At 39.2% G+C, this 26,190-nt stretch overlaps 1 protein-coding gene across 2 annotated transcripts in view; it reads right to left on the reverse strand.

Annotated features, from left to right (window-relative positions):
- The window catches only part of CPNE4 (copine 4), a 229,349-nt gene that overhangs the window by 183,548 nt on the left and 19,611 nt on the right, over positions 1-26,190 (reverse strand). The window contains exon 2 of one of the 2 annotated variants that reach the window (XM_066555953.1): positions 5,483-5,632. The exons of the other annotated variant lie outside the window; for it this stretch is intronic. Within the exon in view, the coding sequence (XP_066412050.1) occupies positions 5,483-5,540 (58 nt within the window). The 5' untranslated portion in view covers positions 5,541-5,632. The remainder of the gene's footprint in view (positions 1-5,482; positions 5,633-26,190) is intronic. 2 annotated transcript variants of the gene reach the window in all.

Consider the following 26,190-nt stretch of genomic DNA (forward strand, 5'->3'; position numbering starts at 1 on the left):
GGATCTTTGTGACACAGAACACAACCAGTATATGCCTCTCTCTGGGAGTTAAAAGACTTGAAATCAGCTCACTCAACCAGATCCAACTCGTTGCAAAATGGTGATCCACATAAGCTCACCACAAACTCAGAACCAGGCTCCTTAGATTCACCATGACACAAACCTAAGATGCTATTTGAATTCTGATTTCAAGTTCACTCCTTTGCCCACAGCGTCATTTTGCCCTCCTACACACACACAATGTCCAAAAAGCTTTTCTGCAAGCTGTCTGGGTGAAAAACGAAGAGATTGCTCCCTACAGCCCCTTGTGAAGAATCAGGGGAACATTCACACTCAGCCTCACCTTCAGTTCAGGTAATAAGTGAGCAGTAGATGAGAAAGATGCTGAGATTAAAAGCAGTAACCAATGTGCTCTGCATTTAGAGAAAGGTCTTATTATTTAGAAACCTGTACTCCAGACCAAACTACACACAAATGAATTTGGGGCTTGCAGGCTTCCCATCAGCATATGTTGAGACCTGTGTCTGAATTATTTTACTGCCACTTAGGTCATGAAATGAAAATGAGCTAATAGCATATGCCTGCTTCTACAGAAGTAAACAGCAAGTGTCTGCTCCTGGAAAGGTAAATTATGTTTGCAGTATGTGCACATGGTGGGAAATATTAATAGTAGAGTTACATGAAATAAGAGCTGTGAATAAGTGCCTCCAAAAGAGAGCAGCCCTAAAAGCACTGGTTGTTGTGGCACTAGCTGCTCCCTACATATTTACACTTATAAATTATAAATGGGAGAGACATTTAGTATTCAAAACACATGAACAGCTTAACTCTCTAGACAGAAAGCTTTGTACCTACACTTTCTGGACCTTCCAGGGTTTAAAGTCTAATAAAAGGAAGTATGAAAACCAAGTCTACAGTTAGAAGCTTAAAATTAATAAAACTCAGATCAAATTAAACAAAATACAGTAAGAGCAAGATTTATAGAAAAGGCTGAAATTAGGCTGGATGTTCAGGTAGAAGAGTTCCTCTGTTTAGTAACTTGTTCAGCTCCAGCAGAATGTAGGCCATGCACCCCTTCAGGGAATGATAGTAATTGAGATAAGTAATTATTTTTCTTTAAGAAATTTTATGTAATTGAGAATTCCCACTCTCTAATAATTACTGTACCGACTGTTGGCACCAAGTCTTCCTTGGTTGTGAAAAGCAAATCCATTCCTTCACATTCAGCTGCAAATAGGTTTGGTGCAAATGAGGAAAGGTGGGAATTCATCAGGAGTTCCTGATTCAGCAAGTTCATTAAATTAATATTCCATGTGTTTAATCAGGAGCTCACTAAGACACCTGGCTTGCCCAGGTCTGAACAGAGACCCCAGCATGACAGGAAAAGCAGACCTATCTTTATTTTGATATGCATTAAGGTTTTTTCATTATGTCTAATCTTTGTTGCTGCTGTGACCCTTGCCTTGGCCCTTCTCTGTGCATCTCTGGAAACTGCTCATGAACAATCAGTGCTATCTTAAACAAAGTCATTCAATTACTTATCTTGGACCATGTGCCTAGACTCCTGGTTTTCAGCCATATCTAAAATCATTGCACAAGATTCTCTTCCTGTTGGCATTAAAAATTATCCTGATCAACATCAATTATATTATAAAATGCTACAGAATTTTAAATTATCATAGATCATACAGACAAAATGCAAGCTGTCAAAATTAATTTGAATATGAATTATTATGTAATGGAAAGTCAATAGGTTAGCTAGACCCCTCCACAGGATAGTTTGTGCAATCAAAAGTACAATTTTTCCTCCTTCACTTTGATTATCTGACAACTATTAATGAAGATTCATTTAAAGTTACACCTACCAGAGCTTGACAAAGCCTTTGAAAAATGAGCAATAAACTCAGTAAGGAAGGGGGGTCTGGAGAATCCACAGCAATGCTATTGTGAACAATGAGACAGATATGATAATGCAAGTAATCTATTTGGACAGAAGGGGAGAAGGTTCAGAACAAAGTGCCAGCGGTGTAAATGGAAATATACACACATTGACAGTTCAAAGGGACTCATTACCATAGAACCAGCTGTTTCAATTTTAAGGGAAAAAGGGAAAGTCACTGGAAAGAAACTGAGACATCTAATGCATGAAAAAACACTGTACAGAAGTGTGCTGCACCTACAGAAATAACCCCATTTCAGTTAAGAGAAGGAAAATCCCCGCAATAACTGGAGCACTGGGAGATGCTCAAATGTGCCCAGTTCTGGATGCTCTGAGTGGCTCCCACTGAAGTCAGACAGTGCAATGCAAAGCACCTGTAGGAGTCAGTACAAAAATACATATATTCTATTATCCTGCACTGGAAGAGAAAATCTGGAATTCATACTGGCTCGTTTAGCATGTAGCTAATGCCATCAGCCACCTCTTACTCCACAGAGTTCCCACTGTCTTCCTTCTTACAATGCTGTAAAACATGCAGAGGAAGAGAAATCAAAAATTCACTAATACAAAAAAACCAGGAGACTGAACAAACACAAGATCAAAATAACCTTCCTAGGCATAAATACAGACAACTCCCCTACTAGAAAGCAGTCTCAATGCTTTTTACTGGAAAAGCAGCAGAGATTTTTTTTTTTTCCCCACAGAATCAACTAAGGTCTGTTTCATTTACATTCACTGGATTTGTACCAGTCACAAAGGAGTCTGCCTCTCCCACAGCAAGGCTGCCTCTCAGGCTTGCTACAGAGGGTGAGTGCTTGTTCTTGTTTATAAAATGGCACCTTCTAAAACAGTGTGTTGGTTCAATAGGATAACAGAATGTTTTTTTATTTGGAACAGTGTAGAAGCTAGGGAGAAAACAAACTGGCTCATCTATATGCTGAGACACAGTAACACACACAGTTGTCCTCTTATCCAGTCTTGTTTCCTTAAATATGCCTATCCAAAGCCTTCACTTGCAACTCAATACTTTCAAGCAAAAGCATTAAATAGTCCCCATGTTCCTCTTCCAAATCATGAAAATGGCATATTTTCCCTTAAAAACATGAACGAAAGTGAGTTTACTCTTCATTTAATTTCTATTTACAAAGCATTTAGAACTGACGTTCTACAGCCCTTTCTCACCATTATAAAAGCTAAAAATATATTTAAAAAGCAAGAGAAAGAAATGGCAGCAAAGTTCACACTGTTCTATACCATGACTCCTGGAGCTGATGATTTATAAGCTGGACTGAGTAACATGAAACCCCAGGAAAATTCAGGCTTCCACAAGTAAATTATTTGCCTGCTGGTTTGGGTATTGGTTCTCAGAGTCTGGCTTGAGTCTGTGCTGCTCTTGAGAGAATACCTGAAGCATAGGCAGCTGTAAGAGCAGGATTAAGCATTGATACATGGAAAAACTCAGGACCATTGAATCCACTTAAAACACCACACTGAGGAGTTACACACACCAAAAAACCCCCAAACCTACAATATGCAAGCAGTTTGCAAATATAAGTGACACATAAGCCTAGTAAATCAGAGAAATGTAATTGAACCTCTCTAACCAAAAATTTCAAAGCTACTACCATGTGATACTTATTTGACTGCTTATCACTAAAAGCCATTACAATTTTCTTAGGCTTGTCATTTCATTTTTGCTGCTTGCACTAAGTGATATATCAAATGAAACACAAGAACAAAGGTGTATTCACTATGAGGATGTGTTTGTTGCTTTTCAAAAATTGGTTTTCCCAATCAGGTATTAGAGGGAAAATAAAAGTGTTTTAACAAGAAACAAAGCTTTACAACATAGCTACTTATGCAAGAATCTTAAACAATTGGACATTTTGCTATACTTCAAAGAAAGATAAGCCTGGAACAAAATCAAATAATCCCGGCACTCTAAGGGGCAGCAGTCAAAATTCTGATATCAAATAAATCCAACAGAGAACCTTCAGAACATGCTGGAGGCAAATAATTCTTGAAATAATTAGACAATTCTGAACAACAAGATAGATGTATATTCTACTACATTAATCCTTGCCTTATCATCTGCACTTGCATAAAATACATTTGAAATTAAAATTACCCTTTATCCACCCTGCAAAAGCATATTGTCTATCATCTAGAGGAGAATCACTGAATTGTTTACATTGAAAAGACTCCTAAGATCGAGTCCAGCCATTAACCCAGCACTGCCAAGTCCACCAGTAATCCATGTCCCTAAGCACCACATCTACACATCTCTAAAGTATCTGCAAGGATGCTGAATCACTTTCCTGGACAGCCTGTTCTGGTGCTTTACAATCCTTTTGGTGAAGAATTTTGCTCCTCGTATCCATTCTAAACCTCCCCTAATGCAACTTGAGGCCATTTCCTCTCATGGTACGGCTCATTGCTTGGGAGTGAAGCAGCAAGCTGTGTTCCTCAGCTATACTCAATTACACCAGAGTATGTATATAAACACATGTAATGCCTGCAAGAGTTTATACATTTACAGATGTAACATATTGCAAACTGCTAATTTTCCTCAACAGATGGCTATAGTGGCTCTTCCTGCAGCATGAAAATGATTCTACAAGAGAAACTGCTTCCTGCTCCTGATCCAAAGACAAGCGCATCAAGAAGAGCAGTGAGGAAGGACTTCCCATTTACTGTTTAGTTATTGCACTTGCAATACAGCCAGAAGGTACACCTGCTGTAAGTTGGCTCAGTTTCCTAGCAATGTGAGAAAAACTGAATTTATTGATTACAGAGTTGAGCCCAAAACTGGGACAGAGCTTTAAAGTCAAGTTGCTCTGTCAGGTAGGGCAGGAGGAGAAGAAAGGGAGCAATGGATAATGCTGCAAGCAGTTGCTCTCTCACTTCATAGCTGCTCCCCCAACATGCTTCACCCCTTTCTCAGCAACAAGCAGAACTCCTATGGCTTCCCAGGACTCTGACAGACAAGGAGCAGCCTGCCCACCCTCAGGGGGTTCCTGGGTAATGAACACCTTTACCTGATGGCTGGAGCCAATCCTGAGTTCATTCCCTTCGCAACAGAGGTTCAGGGACAACATACTGGGGTTTGTACCACTAGTTAAGGTAGACCCTGAGCCTTTCCTGCCTTTTTGTCATTTACTTACTTTCTATTTTCTTTCCAAAATTCTTGATCAAATATTTGAAGAGTCACCCATGAGACTTAGGCCAAGCACACAGTGTCACTGCCTCAGCTAAGTCAGCAAGGGATACAATCACATTGCAGCTCCAACTGCGGGCACAAGAAGAGCCATGACAGCCAAATTTTATTTATATGGAGAGTGTAATTTCTTTCCTAGTTTAATTTCTACTAGTTTATTCTGACTTTCCTCTAGGAAGTTATATCCTACTCCATACTGGGAGTGTTTTGTAATCACAGTACCACCACACCATGATAGACTCAGCCTCTGAAAAAGCCAGTAGCTATTTTTGGTATCAAATTGATTCACAAAAGAATTGCAGCATGCTGTCAGCAAAAAGTCCTACCAGTGCCAAATGTACCGCTGGTGCCAGTGGCGTGCCATTCCTCTGCTGGCGTGTCCATGCTTCCCAGGATCTGCGCTCTACTGAGCTACCAAAGATGGGTCCTAACGCGGCAGGACACAGCGCAGCCTCACAGAGATCCTAACCTGGGCCCTGGAAGCAACAGAGCTTTGTCAGCAATGTTATAGGAGACCTACTTCCTTCTGACACAGTGCCAAGACTTTGGCTAAGTAACACTTTCAAAAACAAGCTCTAGAAATCCAAGCCATGAAGAATTTTCAAGAGTTTCTCTTCCTCAGGAATTCTTGAGGTGGGAGAAATATCTATGTTGTCAACCATTAATGAGAAGAAGCAAGATACTTGGAATGTCTTTGATAAAACTTTGACATGACAAAAGTCCCTTAAGCACTTCTAAAAGGAACCTATGAGTATACAAAAAAGTTATGTCTTCCTTTTGAAATCTGCAAGTCCCCATTTGTCTTTGATAGCATAAACTTACAACAAAAGGGCAAAATGAAAAATTCAGCTCTTAAAGTGATTACAGAGTTAGAGGCAGAGGGAAGGGGTTCTCAGTTCCTAAAATGATGCATACCGAAAAAATGAACTCATATAATCATTACTGATGGAAGTCCAACTGCCACACACAAAAAACACTGGAACACCTGCTGGTCTTGACATCACAGCCTGGTAGGAGAACATTTTATGCAATTCACATCAGGCAAGCAATACCCCTAAGTTTTGGGCACATATTGCACAGGACTTCACCTACATTCGTGTGTCTTTAAAGCACAAATTTATACAAGGTGCAATAATGTCCATGAAGCACCCACTGTTAACAGAGAGAAAGGAATGCCTATAAGCCAGCAGTGATGGCACTCAAGGGAGAAGAGACACAAGAGGCTGGTATTGAAGTCCCAGACAGATGTTTCCACTTCACAAATGCAATTTGACTATGGTCAAATTATCTAAGGCATAGTTATGTATTAATTGGGAGTTGAAAGCTATTTCCAGACTTTCTCTCCATTCTCTTAATGGAATGGAGAAACTCTTAATTCCTTCCCTCACCTGTCCTCTGCTGAGTATGATTGCTCTTCAAACAGAAATTTATCTACTCTCTTTCAATGTCTGTTGAAAGACAGTTGCAAAGCATCAGGGACATAAGGAATCGTAAGGCAGAGTCACCATGATATTTCCTAAGAGCATAGAAGAGTAGAACTAGCCTCTCTAGATATCTCATCATGCCAAAAATGAGTGTTGATAACTAAACTGGATCCCAAATATTCCATGAGAGATGCCACAAAATTTAGAACATGTTAAAACCTTATTGTTGCTTAGAGCACAAAGCAATGTCTTTCTTGTTCAAGTATTTATATCTCTCTCTGTATCTATATCTCTCTGTATAAGTATGGATAGCCATTGGGCTCTTTTATACCTGCATATATTTAAAATTAGGAAAATGCATGTTGGCAGTAACCAAAATGCAACTGTACCAACAAAAAATGTTCAAACTGATCTTTGACCTCTTCAGCGATATAAGGCATTTCCCAGGCACTGTGTGTTTATCTGTCTTATTCCTGATCTGCAGTGATCCAGTGCAAATAGATCCAATAGTCAAAGATATTTTTCATAACTTAAAAAGAATTATAATTTCATAATTTCATATAATTACTGGTCTAATGCATGAACATGTTTCAGTGTACACAAGTATAGGGTAACTCCAAAATGAAGAGATTGAAAAGGCCTTCATAAGTATGGAAACCAAGATCTTCATTTTTGTTCCTTTTAACTAGTAGAAGATTGTGCTTTTATTTTCTTCTCTAGTGTCAGCAACTGCCTTAGGTAAAGGTGCTTTGAGAGGAAAAGAAGCAAAAAACCCATAGAAATTAATAATAGAGAACATGGGTTATAGCAAATGCATGTCCTCACATATCAGCCCACACAATGCATGTCCATCAAAATTTCAGTGACAGATGCCTTTGTAACTTCTTTATGGTATCAAATCCACCCTTGGATACCTGTGGAAAAGATGTAGTAAACATTTCTAAAACATTTTGAAAAGATATGCACTTTTACAAGAATTTTGCTGTTTTAGTCATAAGCATTATTTTCCAATTACAAAGATTACAGCAATTCAGATCTGACCCGGTGAATGATGGATGACACTCTTATGCTCTGGAGTCAACATGAAAATTTTACTTACAATTTCTGCCCTCTACAAAAATTGGGTTATACAATAATGAGGTGCTTGACTGCTGTTGCATTAAGTCTGTAATGAGACTGAATGCACAGTCAGTCCATTTAGTGTTTTAAATTGCTTCAACTTCCGAGTAAATACATCAACAAAGACCGAGCTGGGATATTAAGTGTAGACCACTACATCAAAATAGGATGTTAACTTGCTGATGTTACACGAATATTATTTCCATATTTCACTGAAGAATTCTTCAAATGATTCACTTGTGTAATATGTTATTAAATGAAGCACATAGAGGCATCTTAAACATTAACTTAATTGAAGGTAGGAGTAACACAGGAAAATATTTAATACTTGCTGTAGGAAAATGCCAGCTCTTCTCATGAGATTTTTATTATAAGCTAGAAAGCCTGACATCAATTAAATTTCCTACCTGTGCTGGCTTTTAATTTTACCTTTTACAGGAACATGGGCATTTTACAACATGCTAAGAAAACTGTTTTGGTCAAATGATTACTGCAGCATTTCTTATTTAGCTACTTCCAGGGTGAAGTTTCACCTTGCTTTTTCCATTCCTCCCCTTTTTTGGCCTCCAAGCAGCCATGTTTTTCCATCTGTGGTAGGTAACCTATGACCATTTCAGACCTCTGCCAAGATTATGCTTTCACAGGAAATAGGCTGCCCAAGAAAATTCTGAGAGCAGTTTGAATACACCTACATCATGTTTCCCAGTGATAACACAAAGGAGTTCTTTAATTCTGTCACTTCAACATCTGACAAGTGCTGCTGTCAAATTGCACTGGGTCTTCAGTACAGGTAACACAGGCCAGTTGTCTAGTAAGAGTAATTTAGGTTGAGAGGGATCTCTGGGAATTTCTGTTTCCCATCCTTAGCTCAAAGCAGATCTTGTTCAAATGAGCTCTGGCAGTCTCCAACGATGAAGATCCCACTCCCTCTCTGGGCCTTTCTTCCAGCACTTGACCACCATCTTTGACAATTTATTGTTAGTTTTCCTTGTTACAGCTTATTCCTGCTGCCAAATATCCTAACACTGTTCCTCCAAGAGAACCCTGGCTGCATCTTCTCAGATGAATGCATTAAGATCACATTCCCTTAGCCTCCTCCTTTTAGCACTGAACAAAGCCAGGATCCTTCCAAGACTCCCTTCACTGACTTACTTAGCTAGTGTGTCAGAAGGTCTGGTTAATTCAATTACAATAATTCAGAACTAAAAAGGAGGAAGATCACTGCAATTTCCAGCATGTTATGGGCAGAAGGCAGGGTGTAGAAGACCATAGTTATGTTAAACAAGCAGCATATTCCAACTGGGACCTGCATCCATAACTGGCTTTTCAGAAAGCCATTTGCAATGACATCTTTGGCTGGTCAAACTCTACCAACAAAAATGCAAGCTCTTGAACACCTCACTTACACACTGCCTACAGAGTAACTATTAATACAGAGACAAACATCTTTAATGGGGGTGTAGCACTTCCCATGCATTCCTTCAAGGGACACTCAGGAAAGGTTATACAAATTATTGCAAGTTTAGTCTGGTTGTTATAATGATGTGCCAGCGCAGAAAGGTGGCTTAATAGAATACAGTGATAAATAGGGAAGAATGTTTAAAACCTTATCTTTCACTCCTTGGCATTTTGAATTCCTGAATAAGTCCTTTCAGTCAGTGAACACATTTTGAACTCAGACAAATGGTATTTTGAGATTTTTCCCCTTCTCGGACTTTTGGTTAAAGATTGTACTGAGAAAATGAAATAGTAAATGTTGCTTTTACTTCTTGACTGTTCAAAATGGATTCTAATTTCTGTTTGCCATATTTTCAAATTAAAGTTTTAATTAAAATTGCTGTGCAATTTTAATGGTACTAACATTTTTTGTTTCCTCAGCTTATCTATCTCCTGTCCAGTACAATTAGCATTTCTTATTATGTGAAATTTAGCAGTCTGCTAGAAAACTTTCTGTTTTAGCTTCAACCTGCTGTCCAAAACAAAAACACTTCATATCTGCCCATTACGTGAAATTGTCTAGAAAAATTAAAAGTAGTTTGGTGAAAACTTGTTGAAACAGACTCTGGTAAAGCCTCTTAGTCTGTTATCAATATAATAGGTTTCTTAATTGCCACAGATATAGCAATTTTTAACTTTGCTGGATTTTGTGTTTTCTGTTGGATGCTGTCCTTGCCTTTCCTCAGTATTTAAAGCAATAACCAAAGAGACAGCTCACAGAAGAAGCTGCATTTTCTATTGCCTTATTTCCAATATTCTCATCTTCAGTTTCTTACGCTTAAAAATTGCCTCATGGTACTTTTCAAAACAATAGCCTCAAACTCCCCTAACACAAAGATAAAAGCTCCAGGACATCAAAACCTAATTTTGTTGTCCCCATCTAAAAGCAGAAAATACAATCCTTAGAATTAGACAGAGAATCAAACAAAAGATTTCTGTCAACGAAAAAAACCAGAAAATGATACCTGAAACCAGCTTTGAGTTAAAAATAAAAAAAAAAAGTTCTGATTATGCTATGTTTAGTCTAGCAAAGGTTAAAGGCCACAAAATCATCTTTTTAATCTGGCTGCATGAAAATTCAAAATATTTTGCTCAAATATCACTCAATTTCTCACCCACTACTCAGGCATTTCGATTTTTGCCGTGTATAAAATATATTTATTTAAGCTGTGTCATTTGCAGTGGTGTGTTTCAGGAATTGCTTACCCTTCATTTACAATGACCTAAAGCCAGGAAACCCTTGATATTGCCCCTCAAGCATCTACAGGCTGAAAACTCCTCAGCTGACACAGCACAGACCCCAGGTGGGAGGAACTCATCCCTGTTCTGTCACTCCAATGTCTTCTTCATTTACAGTACAAATACCAAGCAAATGTGTAAAACTGCATTTTTTACCTAATAGCCAGCAGTCAGCCAGCTTCCATGAGAGCAAACCCAACTCTTCACAGGACAGAAGAAACCACTTCAATCTAGCCTGGCTTAGCCAGCTGTCTGACATGATCCTACCCAGAACTGAACTGGCAAGTAGCTGTCACTACTGTGTCAGCAAAATCAGGACCTGATTTCAAGAGAAACTGAGCACTTATTTGTATTTGAATAACATCATGTGCTTTGTTCTAAGAGGGTGCAAGAGACTACCCAGAGAGTAAGCTGATTGAAACTACCCCAATGCAGAATGCCAAACTGCACCTCAGCTTCTCAACCACCAACCTCTGTGTCCAAGGAACTGACATTTCCAAACAGCAAATAACTCAAAGACCACACTGTTCCTCACTTGTCCTACCTGTTAACAAGGATGGAGTGGTCTTGCTTCTATCCTGGTCTGATGGAAGACTAGGCTGAGAAAACCACTGATGGATGCTACACTTTGTTATGTCATTCTAGTCTCTGCCCTTTCTAGTTGTAAGCTTTCTGCTTTATTTTCCTTTACCACTCATCTCAAATATCCCACACAGCTGTCACTCAAGGTCAAACCACACAGAGACAGGCAAATCCCTCAGATAATTAAGCTTTGGCTTCATATAGCACTATGATTATCAGAATTCAAACATTTGGGTGAACAATTTATGGTGGAAAGGGTGTGGAAAATAGGAGAGACATATTAGCTGGTGGTTTGTTGCACTACAAAACTATTAGCACTCACTTGTGCCTGTCCAGTTGATTCCTACCAGTGCTCAGATAAGCTCACAAATGCCCATATACCCCTGTCTGATTACAGGCAGACCACAAATATGTCTGTAAATATCAATGACCCAGAGAGAGGAAGCAGCACCTCTGGCCACCTGTTTCCCTGCTGATCATGGAGAGTCTACAACCTACATTTTAAAATAAGGGAAAATACCAACAGGTGGAAGGCCAATTCCACATTGTCCTTCACATAGTCTGTGCTTACCCAAACAACCTCCAGGATTTCCTATACTCTTCCACCTTAGATGAGCAAATTTTTAGGTACAAATTAGTGCACTGGATCCTAATTCCAATTCAAAACATAGTCCCCACACAAAGTAATGAAGCTCACTTATCAACCTGTTGCCTGAGGGACTCAGATATGACCTCCAAATAATCACAAGATAGGCAATGACCCTGCCTATTCAAAAACAGGACAGTCTTTATAAACTGCACAAAAGGTAAGATTAAAGCCAGTTTTCCCTCTTTACCTCAAAATAAAAGATCCAAACAAAAACCACACACAACTCTTGTCTTCAGTGAGGATATGAGGTCTAAATACACAGTTGCTGTGACTGAACAAACTCCAGTGAAATTGAAGAGGAGCTATTCTTTTTTCCAGTAGCCAATGTTCTTTCCCAAGGATAAGATTTGGAATACTCATTTTATCCTCTACTGCCAACACAGCAGCTGTACCTACATGCCCTTTGGTTAAAAAAGAGTTATTTGGCACAACAGCTCATCTTGCCAATTATCAAAAGGGACCCACTGCTTCCCTTTTGGAGTGAAAGTGGAGGGGCTGGGACTTCCACAGCCACACTGACCACAGTCAAAATCATTGTCACCTCCAGAGCCAAAAGCTTAGCTCTGATACAGGCAGTATTTGTCAAAAGATATTTTGCTCTAGAAAAAGCACAAACTACACAAAATGCACATTTTAATTCCCCTAGACCAGTTATTCTATGGTATTTAGTAGGATTATTGACACTGTGGCAAGAGCATGGTCAAAGAGGACCGCAAAAGCCATGAGAGAGGTAAGAAAAGGACACAGACCATTAGAGATTAGTTATGAAAATAGCAAGGTTTTACTGTCCCCAACACCTCTCTAGTGGGAGCTCAGACATGTAACATGCAGGATTGAAGCTCTTGAGAAGCCAGAAGCCAGTGTTCCCCTCAAAAACACACAGTAAGCAATGGTTTCTCATTAAACCCTTTTAGAAAGAGTCTGCCTCTCACTTTCTTCTTCTATTTACTTTTCTTTGCCAAATCGGAGTCCTTCTGTCCCAGCTCCACCTTGGCCAGCATCCCAACCTTTTTTACAGTGCTGCAATGTCACTCCTACTGCCAGCTACAGACAGTGGAGTCTGCTGGTCTAGAATGACTTACTAGGAGAGAGGTGGAATGAAGAGAACACATGCACAGTGTGGCCCTAATGTTCTTCCTCTCCAATACTAATAAGAAGGTAGATCTGGACTGCTGAGACCTGTAAATTTTTCTGGACAGAGACTGCATCTGCTCCAAAAAGGGTGATGAATACTACAGATGACCATAATTATACCAGGCCCACCTGTCGTCACTCAAAAAAGAGAAGAAATGTATCCATATTTTCCCTGAAGAGAAGCAAGTAACAGAATTTTAAAACAGGTATTTTCTGTGCCAATCTAAGAGAAACCCCTCTTTCCATGAGATTTTGGCCATATAAGGTCAACCAGAAAGAAGAAATAACACCCACTGACTGGTCACAAGTATGCAATAAAAATGGAAATCAATGTTTATGGAAGAATGTTGTTGGCTGCTTAAATTTTGTTGAACAGCAAATACACTCAGCACATTATCACTTTCTTCATGGGCATTCAAAAACACAGGGAGAGACATCACATAAAGCATCCATTCAAAACTATTTGCTCAGTTAATATCATTTTATGGCTATGGAGGAGAATGTCTTCAATATTTCTGCAGGATTCTAGTGCCTCTCCAAAAGAGAGTTTTTCCTCATATATCGAGGTGTTCCAGTGATTTATGTGAGAGCCTTACCCCCAGCAGATGGGCTGTGCTGCTTTGGGCTGGGATTAAGCTGATTTTCCTCACATGGGGTTATTCTTTGTTTTGCAAAAACTGTGTTGATAATACCAGGGAAGTTTTTTTTATTGCTGAGCAGGGCTTACACAGAGTCAAGGCCTTTTCTGCTCCTCACATCACCCCACCAGCAAACAGGCTGGGATTCACATGGAGCTGGGAGGGAACACAGCCAGGAGAGCTGACCTCCACTGACCAAAAGGATATCCCATACCATACGGCTTCGTGCTCAGCAGATAAAACAGGGGCAAGAAGAAGGAAGGTGAAAGCATTTGGAGTGATGGGGTTCATTTTCCCAAGCAAACATTACATATGATGGAGCCTTGCATTCCTGGGAATGGCTGAACGCCTGCCTGCCCATGGCAAATGGATTCCTTATTTTGCTTTGCTCCTGTGTGCAGCTTTCACTTTACCCATTAAACTGTCTTCTTCTCAACCCATGAGTTTTACTCACTTCTACGCTTCCAATTCTCTCTCCCATCCCACTGGGTGAGCAGCTGTGTAGTGCTTAGCTGCCAGCTGGGGTTAAACCACGACAGCTGCTGCACACTGAGGATGCAGATCAGACCCTTACAGGGAGTTTGGAACACACATATGGAAGCAGTAAGCACGTGTCAGAGGAAAGACTCTCCTGAAGGAACTGTTTTTAAAAAGCTCATAATAACTCTATGGTTCTTTTTACACCAATAATGTTTTAATTAAACTACAAAGATTTCCAAGATCCTGAACATTCTCTCAAGTGATATCCTAAGGCTTAAGTATTGTGAATCTTCCATCACAATTACACAGAGCTTATACTACTTACCAAATGCTTTGTTCCTTGCAATTCCCTTGATTATAAAAGGAATTGATTTTTTTACCTAATTTAAGATCCTTTACATCACTTTAAATTGCATTACTAGATTGGAACATAAATCTTTACTGTTTGTAGGGTTTTTTCACCTAAGAAAAAGTCTAATAATTGCATCAAAGAACAACAAAGCATCCAAAAGTTTAAAAAACCCCAAAATATGAGATTTTAAAATAATATATTTTAATACAAAACTTTACTTTATATTACCTAGTGTCTGAAAAAAAATGCAAGAAAAAAAGTTTCTGAAAGTAAGTGAGCTGTGCTGAAATCCTTTTTTTTATGTGTCTTCCTATCAATGAAGTCATTGGAAAAGGAAAAAATTCAAGTCCAGATTTTGTCTGAATTTGAAGCCCACTACAAACTCTACTGAAGACAATGTAAAGATGTCATTCACATCACAGGCTGAGAAGTCCCTGTATTCTCTTGCTTTTGCAGCACTTGACCTTTCCTACAGGCAAATTAAGGAGTGAGTCACCCACAAACCGATTTGTCCTCAAAAAGAGTGGTAGAATTGCCACCAAAGATGGCAAAGACTTTCTTGTTTTAGCACTGTCACAGAAAGGCATGTGAACACTTCATAAAAAGCAGTGTCATAACACACACAAACTAGAAGGCTCAATTAAGTAATTAATACAGCATATTTTGTTCTGGCATTTCCTGACCCTCAAGGGCTTGGCTTTACTTTTCAAAGCAGGGAGCTACCACATGAAATATGCCAGAGTTATTCAGAAAGCCAACCATAGGCAGACAATCCATCCAACAAACACTTGGTGGTACAAAACACAGGCATCAACAAGACAGAGAGGTTTTTATCACCCAGATACCTCCTGCTCATGTGAAGTGGAGCCTCACAGCAGCAATAGACTTTCCTGTCTGCTATAGGCCATAGCAGAGCAAAGGCTGTGCCAAAACATGCTCCATGGCAGTGGGGTCTGTACAAAGGAGCTTTGCCCATCCACTCTCAGATCCTGTCAGGGGAGGAGTTGCTCCCAGACAATGGCTGCCGGCATGGGCATACAGTACTCAGACCTGTGCAGCAAATATAATTAATGCAAAAGCTCTTCTGCCAGAAAGCACACCAAGAGCAGCAGAGGTGATAGGAGGCAAGCATTTCATTAGCAAAGGGTTTGTTCATTTGTTCATTGGTAATTCTGCTCTGAATTATAGATGAAGAGCAATACAATGAAGAAAAAAGAAAGAAACCTCAGGTCCTGTTCCAGACTGTGGCACAGCTATACACTGCTCATTTATGCACCCTTCCTGTTTGCTGCCTACCCTGTCTCCTTTCTACTCCTAGCCCAGTTTCCATTTCTGCTCTTTATTTGAGCTAACATCACCAATCTTCTACCAAATTTCCTTTTTCAAGTAGCTTCCAGTCTTGAGTGCTTCTCAACCCACTCTGCTCTCTCTCCCGCAACAGTTCTTTCATTTTGGTTTGGGGTTTTTAAATTTCTTTTTGGGGTGGGGTCTTGGGAGGAAGGAAAATAACACAAGGCTTTCAAAAATAAACCCTTCCTTGCCTTTTGTTCCTGTCACCCAAATCATCTTGATCAGGAGGCTCCCTATCATCATCCCATCTAACCCTTTAGAACTCTATTTCATGAATCTGAGCTCAGACCTCAGCTTTACCACAGTACCAATCTCTCCTCTGTTCTCACCTACACATCCAAGCTCTTTCCAAATGCAGTCAAAATGTTACCTAGTCCTTCCAACTTCCTTGCCTAGTGTACAGCTCCCCTTTTCCCAGAAGTTAATCTGTTGACTTCTCTTCTCAAACACAGTTCTCACTCCTTTTTGCCAAAAAAGACAAACTTAAACTAATTGGTGACAACAGACAAGGACAAAACTGAGGAACTCAACTTTTATTTGTCCAAGTCTTCATTGGCAGTCTGTTCCTGTATCTCTAACATGGATGGCCTGCAAGACAGGGATTGAGGGAGAAAGTGCCTCCCACTCTTAGAGGAGATCAGGTTTGTGGCCACCTGAGGAATCTGAACATACATAAGTCTGTGGGAGCTGAAAGATGCGTCCCAGAGTCCTGAGGGAATTGGCTGATGTAGCTGCCAAGCCACTCTCCATGATATTTGAAAAGTCATGGTAGTCAGGTGAAGTCCCTGGTGAGTGGAGAAACATTGTATTCATCTTTAAAAAGGGTAGAAAGGAGGACCTTGAGACCTATCAACCTGTCAGCCTCACCTTTCTGCCTGGGAAGATCTTGGAACAGATCCTCCTAGGAGCTATGCTAAGGCACAGGGAGAACAGGGAGTTCATTCAGGACAGCAGCACAGCCTCACCAAGGGCAAGTCCTGCCTGAACAACCCAGTGGCCTCCTGTGATGGAGTGACTGCAGCAGTGGACAAGGAAAAGATCTACAGACATCAACTGTCTGGAGTACTGCAAGGCTTTTGTCAGTGGTCCCCAAAGATCCTGCTCTCTAAATTGGAGAGATACAGATTTGATTGATGGACTGTTTTGTGGATGAAGAATTGGCTGGATGGTCACGTCCACAGAGTAGTGACCACAGCTCGATGTCCAGAAGGAAATGAGTGACAAATGGTGTCCCTCAGGGGTTGCAACATGGACAGAGGCATTCAGAGGAATGGAACACCTCTCTTGTGAAAAAAGGCTGAGGAAATTCCCTCACCTACAACACAGAACCTACTCTCGTTCAAAGACAAGACCATTGTATTTTATTTTAAAAGTATAAAAATGTCACTTTCTTGGAACCTTACTTCAGCAATGTTTGGGCTTTCCTTTGCAGTTAGGAATACAAATTTCCTTTGCAGTTAGGGATACAAATTCACAGCATAAAAGTTTTTTTTAAGTCAGTAGGCAATTCTGAATGGAGAAATGTACTGTGAAGTGTCAGAAGAACTTAATAATAACTTCAGTGTATCTTTACTGTAAAATGATGCAAAACAGCATCCCAGCTCCATTAATATATTAGGTGCTGAAGACAGTGTTGTGAAACCTGCAGCAAGGCAAGCATAAGTGTTTTCTGAGGAAAACAAATTAAGTTTTAGGTTAACATCAGATTATGCCTTTATTAAGGGAGGCATTTGTCTCTCCCACCCAAAACATCAGAAGAAAACCAACTCCTTGGAACTTATCGGTGCTTTCATTTTCTAAAATAACATTTATACTTGCTTTCAGTATCCACCAAGATGAACTTCTGCTGGCATTAATGACTGAAATAATTTCATATGACTCATCAATTTGCACAGGACTTTGTAAAGGTTCTCATATTCTGAAGAAATGAACCTCTAAATTCAATGCCCATGTCTTTCTCTACTTTTTCTTAATTACTCATTTATCCACGAAAACAGAAGGCTGCATGTCTAGAGTTATCTATAAACATAGAAGCAGAGGACTGAAGAGAAGTCACTTGCCCATGTTTGCTTATTTTGCTGGGAAAACTTCTTGCATGAAGTGAGAAAGCTGTTACGATACTATTTTTCCCATCCCCTAACTAAAAGTCCAAACCACACACATTCACAAAAAAACAAACAAACAAAACCAAAAAATAAACCAACCAAAAAACAATTTGGTAAATAACTTGACCTACTCAGTCAAGCCAATCACATTATATAAGAACACAGGATCACCTAATGCTGGAATTGTCCCAAGTTTCTGTAATGGTCCCTGGCAGCTCAATCAGTACCACTCAGTCCAGCTCACACACTTATCTACTGGTAAGCAGCAAATGATCAATCAGTCCCAGTGGGGCACACATCAGATCAAATGATGGTGATAAAAGGTATCTGAAACCTTCACAATCACAGCATACCTTAATAAATCTTTTTAGTGTAAGGTATTTGACAGTTTGGCTTCTTTACAAAGGTAAAGGGGAGCAGCTCATCCAAACAGTTTCATCATGGACGTTAGGCCTGGCAACATCCTCCCTGTTAAAGAGCTGACCAGGAGGACAGACATCTTAATCCTTCACAAATATTCAATGAGCTGTAATATTCGTTCTCAGAGATGTATTGCAGCATCCTTCAAAGAGCCCATGACAAGAGGAGATTTAAAAGAAAACCGTGATTTGTTTGTTAGATGCTGTGTTATTTTTTCCCCTTAATATTACATTTCAGCCATTGCATTCATCAATAAACTTAGCAGGACGCTGCCTGACATTTTAAAATACGCAATCAATTATGAAAAGTCGTGCTGTTTGAGAAAAAAATTTCCTATACTGAAAATATGTATTTAGTGACTCTCCAAGCTTTTAAGCTAATCTTATTATCCACATAATAATGTCCAGGGGCATAATAGTCTCCAGAGGCACCAGGCCATTGTGTTAGTCACAGTGGAGTAAGTCTATAGAAAAAAAATAATTGCCTTGACCTTATCTAAGCTATTCTGATGGAAACATCTGAAATACAGCTCTTCAGCCACAAGGATTTGTTTGTACCCTTTTTACAGTGGCTGAAGGACAAATGGGATTCTGGTGTCTGCTCTCAAGTCCACTCCTACCAAACTGCCAACCCACAGAGCTTGCTTAGACTACCAAGGCCAGTCTCTTCACACAAATCAAAGAAAGCATATCCTTGGATGATCTGGATCTTCTTCCTAATATCTTTTACACTAAGAGAAGATTAGTTATTATTTTAAATTATGTGCAAAGAGCAGTGAAAAAAAATCGTGGTTTTAAGTGTAGCCCGGCATCCAGGTGCACCCATCCTTGCTCTATCTTATTTTAAAATATCAGCTGTTTTATATGTGAAAGTGTAGGCAGCTCCTTTCATCTATAGTGAAAGGAGCCTTACCAGCACTCCTGTGACCAGGTTTGAACATTTATGCAAACAAGTCTTGCTTAGAAGAGCCTAATTCCAATCTCCTTATTGCTCACCTAAGGCATTTGTTGCACTTGATAGGCTGCTAAGAAGAACAGCCACACCGATCCCAAGATTGTGGGATTGAAACTAGTGGGAACTGTTATAAAATTTTAATATATGTCATCTTCCAGACAAAAGGAGACTCCAGGGAGAGCTGACCTTTAAGTGAAGAAACCTTGATAACACGTCAACAGTGGGGTTACATTTTAAATACAAAAATGAATGACAAAATTAGGGAGATTGCACTACAGATTGCCTAGAAACAAGAAGATTTCTCCTAGCTTAGGTGAATTTTTGGGTTATATAAATTGAAATAATATGAAAAAACATGGAGACAAAAAAATGCTGATGTAGTTGCCATTGATTTCAAGCAAAGCTGTGCCAAACAACAGTTCATAGTTGATGCAAGTGTTATCTTATCTCAACTTCTGACTATCCACCCACAGTATTGACACTGTTTTTAGCAGTCCTCCTTCAACTTGTACCTTTCCATTCACACTCATTATTATTACGAGGGAGGGAAAAGCAATCGCCTGCTCAAAATAAGCAGCATATTCCCCATGAACAGAATCTCATGGAAAACAAAACTATTTGAAATTAAATTTAACAAATAGTTTTGGCCAGTGGAAAAAAGGTGAAGAGTCCGTTAAAACTTTGAGGGAGTTCAGGAGGTCATCTAGTCAGACCCAAAGGATGGAATATTTAAAAAGTCTAAAAACCTAGTTTTAAAATTTCAGAATAATTTTGCAGGTGAAACACTCTGTAACTGATGGCATGCTTTTTTTTTTTAATATTTGCCTTTAAAAATATGCTTAGAAAATTGCTCCTTTTAAACTGATCCTACCCTATTCTATCCCAATTGCTCTGTGCAGGAAACCTTTGGCAACATTATTCATAATTTCCCAACATTTCTTGATTATGGGGCTCTACCCAGACTTATATCTCCTTATTACATTAATTATCAGCCTTACATCCCCTTATTTTATTATCAGCCTTAATTCCTTCCAGAACAAATTTCAATCAGTAGGAAAGGTATTTAAAAAACAAACAAACAAAAAAAAAAAATCAACAAAACCCCAACAAAGTAAACAAAATCAAACAAATGCCATGATTCTCAAAAGTGTTTTTCAAGAAGTTCAGTGTCTTCAGAGGAACAGCATTGAAGAAATGGGCCTGCTTCAGAATGATCAATAGTTCCTTTCATAATTTCTTATCTAGCTGCACTACAGAATATGTTCTATAGCACTCCACAGTACTCCCAACGGCTTTTATTAAAAATTCAGACTATAATATGACAAGTTTATTGATTCTTTTTCTGTTGTTTGAATTTCCTATGACCATGTCTGCCACTCACCAAGGAGGAGCTGACAACTGACCTCTGGTAATAAGGGAATTACACAAGCATATGTAAAGTAAAGGCTGTGACCACCATAGATTTAATTTAATACTGTCCTAGAAAATACTGAATGCGTTAGACCTACAAATAACAATAACTGGAATACTCAGGCCCTTGCTACAAAACCACATCAAGACAACATTACTGAGAAAAGTGCTTTCACTGTAGTCAGTCTTAGACACATTCCTGAAGAAGCAGTGGAAAGAGAATATGTATGTTTATACACAGCTCTAGAGTAAAGCCATGTACTTCCCTGTTTTTACCAGCTTTGCTCTGGTTGTCATGAGATGACAATGATCCTACACAAACTCTGCACAGCAGAGATACTTCTGTCTTTGCACTGTGTGGAACCATTTGCAGAGGTTTCCTATTTACTTTCCTGATCAATTATTCAGTCACATATGTCTGTGCAGAGAGGTTTTAAAGTACAAAGCCTAATTATTTTCCTAAGCTAAATAATTAAACTAGGATGGCCATAATGTTCTTTTATAACCAAGAAGGATTGCTGGACAACCAGCAAACCCCAAATATTGTGCACATGAAAGCATTTTCAGGAAGGATGATGGTATTAATTTTCAGGACCTTATACTCTTCCTGTTCTGCCAGCTCTCTCCTGCCAGAGCTCACAGTGAAAACTGAGATAATCTTGATAAGCTTCTGTCACACAATGGGCATCAGGAAGGTGATTTCTGCCAGCTCTGTTTAAGGCATTCTAGAGAGAGATGTGACTTGTGTGTTCATGCTGAGAATAAGCAAGAACTAGGGCTTAGGCAGGCTTAAATAGGAATATTAATATAGGTGTTTTATTCATTAAATTCTTCTTTAAAAGTTATTACTTTAACTGATTGATCTGTCAAGACCAAAGAGCTAGGACTGTACAGTCCACAGCAGGTTTAAGTAGAACTCCTCCATGTTTTATGTGTTCTTTTGTTGAGGGGTTGCTAAAAAGTTTTTTGTATTCAGCAACGCAAAACAATCTCCTGGTATAATTAATTTCATTTTCCCCTTCTGATCTGGGATGTCTAGAAGTTCTAGACTATATTAAGCCTTCCAGAACAGGTTCAGTTGCCCAGAAGAATGACAGTCTTCAAGATGAAACAATTCTAAGGAGCCATGGAGACAAACTGTGTGTCACTTGCAATTGTTCACATCCTTCTTCCAAGTTAAACAAGAAATAACTTCTATTAGAGGATGTCAAAATTACAGTTAAGGTACTTTGCTCCTGTACCTGCCTCTCACCTCCTCTTAGGGTCACAGCATTAGGTGCACTGATGAATATCTCAATGCTGGTGGAAGTTTGATGCAATCAGCTTCAGGTGACTGCTATTTTCTTTTATTTCTTTAATTAAGGACAAGACTAACTAAAGAGTTAGGGACAGCCCCAAACTATTGTTGTGTTTAAATGTCTAAATTAAATGTCTATAAAATATTGGTTGTCTAGCTTCTCACTAACTGCTGGTGGATTTTTTTTTGCTGTTCTCTACTCTGTGTACTATACCACACTTGTTGGATTCTGGCAGTCAAACTGCAGACTTTAGTTTCTAACTGTTGTTTTCTCACATGACACTTTTGCCATCCTATCTTTCTTTATAAAAATGCTCAAATTGAACTCTATGAGCCCTATTTTTCCCAGCTAAAAGTAGATTTTTTTCTCAACAGGAATAGTGGCATAGTATGTAAGGCCACATAGAAGTGTAGCTGTAAAAGATTTTTCATTACTTTTTTTTTCTGTTCTTTTTCTTCCCCCTTAAGAAGTACTGCAAGCACATTTTTTGTAAAGTAGCAGCAATCTGGAATGCTTATTTAAAATAGTTTCTTAAAATTCCTAATTCTTTCATAATTTCATTTTTCTGTACATGAAATACATTATAAAAATCCAAAATTATGAAGTAGATCTCTTGGCAAAACAATATCAACTTCATAGTATCTCAAAAAAGGAAAATATGAACTAATGTTATAAAACAATTATGAACAGCTGAGCATACCCAATAAGCCCAAGCCTTACTGTGTTTCCTTCAATAGGGAGAATATGTAACCTTTAGATGTACTTACTATAGATGCAATGACTTCATTGTCATTTTAAGTTGCATCATAATTTTTGTCTTTTTAAAACTTTGTCCTTTGACTCACTGATAAATCATAGGCTCCCTTCTAAACTTCAGCGATTCTGATGCCGAGTAACAAACTTCTTGTATACAGTGACCTATTCTGTCCTTAAGGCAAGGGCTGGGTGCTGGATCAGCTCTTCAAGTTGCTGTCTTTTACAGGGGGAGGGCAGTCATTGCATGTTGAGTGTTACATTTGTTATACTGCACTCCCTTAGCTGAAAAATATCTGGATTTTGGCATCATTAATGCGCCTCCAGTTTTTCACAGGCTAAAACAGACTTTTGCAGCTCTTGGGAGAAAATGAAGCGGCTGAATGAAAAGCTCAGTACGTGGCACTACTTAGGTATTAGACTAAGGAAGATCTGATGATATAGTAACAATGATTTATAAGAAACCAGAAAAGTACTTCTACAATGATTAATTTTCTCATCTCTTGCAGCCATAGAAACAGATCCAAGAGGCTGTATCTCTAGTTGCTGTGTCTAGAGAAAATTGGATAAGATGATGTGAAAACAGATCTCTCCTATATACTACTAGTTTGTAAAGTGCCAAGAGATTTTTGGATAGATGTAAATGTATGTATCTACTTCCTCCCTGTTTTCTGGATGCTTTACTTCAGAAAGGTTTCCGCAACTCTTCTCCACTCCTCTTGCTTTGCTGGTTACAGAAAGTCAAATGTGACTACCTGAGAGTTAGCATTTTGTTTACAGGTCCGTGCCACACACACCACAGGGAAGATAGAAGAGCAAAAGGAATCTCTGTTAAAGGTTTCCAAAGCATTGTGAAAACAAATGTGTTTAAATCAGGTCTTCTTGAGGGTGTGTTGTGGTGAGGGTGGGGAAGGGCACTAACTACTTGTTCACAGTGTTATCTGTGGCAATAGTGTCCCATTTTAGACTTTTCCTGACCTGAATCTGTCATCTGTAAGGAAAGGCTGTTTAAAAGAGCATGGAGTCCAAAGAATGTTTTTCCCAGCCTCTCCTGTACATTATTTAATTCTCCTTTACATTAATGGATGTAAGTAAAATACAAACAGTAGTAGCTGAATTAATGTTACGATTGGTGGGTATTTTAAAAAGAAAAAGCAATTTTGGGAAGGGCTAGTTTTAATTTTTGAGATTATGGTTTGCCAGTTTTGGTGAGTATCCTAGACCCATCAGATGCTGTTCATGAATCAGAAATGGAGATGCGAGAGCTGTTAAAAGGCCTAATTCTAAAAGACAGAATACATGCAAGATGAATTTTTAATGACAAGGCAGAGCTCTGCTTCAGGTCACTGATGCTTACATGAAGGCTCATCAGTGTTGTGCACTGGAGGGAATTTGCTGGTGCCAGGAGCTCCCTGTGCATTTGTGCAAGAGGCTGCAGCAGGGAGCACGTGTGCTGGCTGTCAGCAGGCAGAGCTGGGCACACAGCTGCCCCCAGGGCTTTTCATTGGGGTATGTGGGACAGCCAGTGGCACACAGGGAGGTGCTGCAATGCAGGGCACGTAAAGAACTGCGATTCAGCAGTCCTGCAGTGAAACGTGGTAACTCATGAAGTGTAGGGCTTTGTTATTTATTTTAAAAAAACCCAAACCAACTAAATAAAAGGCAGAAATTACTCCTCCAAGTCTGAAAAATGTCCACGTTTCCTCACAATTATTTCTGTCTGCCTTCATCCCTGGTTCTTGCTTTGGCCTATGGTCCTGCAGGACTGCTATTTCCCTTGTAGAAAAGGGAGATAGCAGAAGAGGTGGGTGCCCCTTGATGACTCTGTCAGCATGAAACATGAATGCCCACTGCATGTCCAAAACCCCTTCCTGAGCTCTGTGCAGTATTTGAATGGCACTCTCTGAATGCCTCAAGTGCTGGTATCACATCTCATTTAAGGCACATCTAGATAATGATGATGGAATATTATGTGACTAGTCCAGTAAATGTTGTTACTAATGCACTGTTCCTAATACTATGGAATTGCATTGCCTCTAGAATAACAATGGGGAGAATTGCTTCTAATTCCCAGAGTAACATGATTGGCAATGCGGTCATACTTGATTTCATCTTTTTTTGGCTCTGGCAATGTACTGATTACTTTGCAACCTTTTTATCAGGCCATCTGGAATAGAAGCTGGAAATGTGAAGTGGGGGATGTGAAAATGGGGGTCTGAAAATACTGGTGTGAACACTTGAAAATGGTAGAGCAGAAGGAAGTTCCTAGAAAGTCGTAGTTTTTACCCTGTTTCCCTCCAAAAGAGATGTCTCTGAAGTGCTGATATGATGGGCATCCCAGCACACATAGCCCTTTTAAAAGGGAACAAGAACATTATCCTTGCTGTTCAATCTATGTGCTTGCTTTCTCAGTTCAAGTTCAGGCACCTCTAACTCACTCATGCAAGTCCTTTTGATTAGTTAATTTATTGCCCTTATTGAATGTCATTCTGAAATTAAAAGGCTGGCGCAGGAAAGCCTCAACACAGGACCTTTGCAGGGCCTATTTGTTGAGCAGCCCAGTCCTTTTAATCAAGTTACTGAATTGCTCTGTTCCATCAGGCATGGTCTGGTCTCCTGAGCCTCAAGGAATTTGGATGCAGGAAGAAGCAAATGTTAAACCTATTCTAATTTAATGATTTATATTCAGAAAAGGGTAAAATTGCTATTTAGTTAAGTAGATAATGAGAAACCAATTTTTAAAGGAATTACTAGGTCTGGAAATATGCATTGGCAATTTTTCATGGCAAATTGAAGTATTAAAGTAATGCACCTCTCAGGGATTTGACTTATATGGCTGATTTTACAGTTCTGCATTACTCCATAGAATGGGGTAGAGTGCTGTGCAAAAGTCATCCTGGGAAGTTGATTTGTGGTACTGTATCAGACAGCACTCCCAGCCCAATAGACTCTGCAATACAGAGGCTGTGCACCCCTCTGGAGTGGAAGGGGAGCATCTTGTTTGGTACTGTGAAGAATGGAAAAAATTAATCCTGAAACTCCTAAATTAGATATAGAATGAATGTCATCCCAGGACACTAGGATAAAAAAAATCCATTAATATAATACACAAAAGACTGCAAAACACTATAAGGTCTCTGAGACACTGCTTGTACTAACACCCTTTCATAGACACATACTGAAAACTGAGTGGATAATTGCTCACTGTGGCTAAAGTTATTGCTGTCATACAATACGGGGTGGGAAATACCCCTTGATTGAGAGGTCAAGTGGTAAACTTATATGTGGTCTCCAAAATGGAAGATCCAAAATTAAGAACCATCTTTTCGACATGTCACTTGAAGGAGGTGTTTTATTCCTCAGGTTTTAATCATCAGTGTCATTAAAAAAACATAACAACGAAAAAGGCTCAAACAGAAATCACCAATAGAATAGGGTGATTAGCTGAAGCTCTGTTGGGGAGACTAAATTTAGAGTTTCTCAAGTCCTGTTCCATTAACCTATCATTCTCACTTCTTGTTGTAATTTAATTTTTTTAATAATATACTTCATGTATAGAAAAATGAATTTATGAAAATACTAGGAATTCTATGAAATTATTTGAAATAAACATTCCAAATAGCTGCTGTT

The sequence above is a fragment of the Molothrus aeneus genome, chromosome 1 (genome assembly GCF_037042795.1).
Source record: "Molothrus aeneus isolate 106 chromosome 1, BPBGC_Maene_1.0, whole genome shotgun sequence".
Classification (NCBI taxonomy): domain Eukaryota; kingdom Metazoa; phylum Chordata; class Aves; order Passeriformes; family Icteridae; genus Molothrus; species Molothrus aeneus.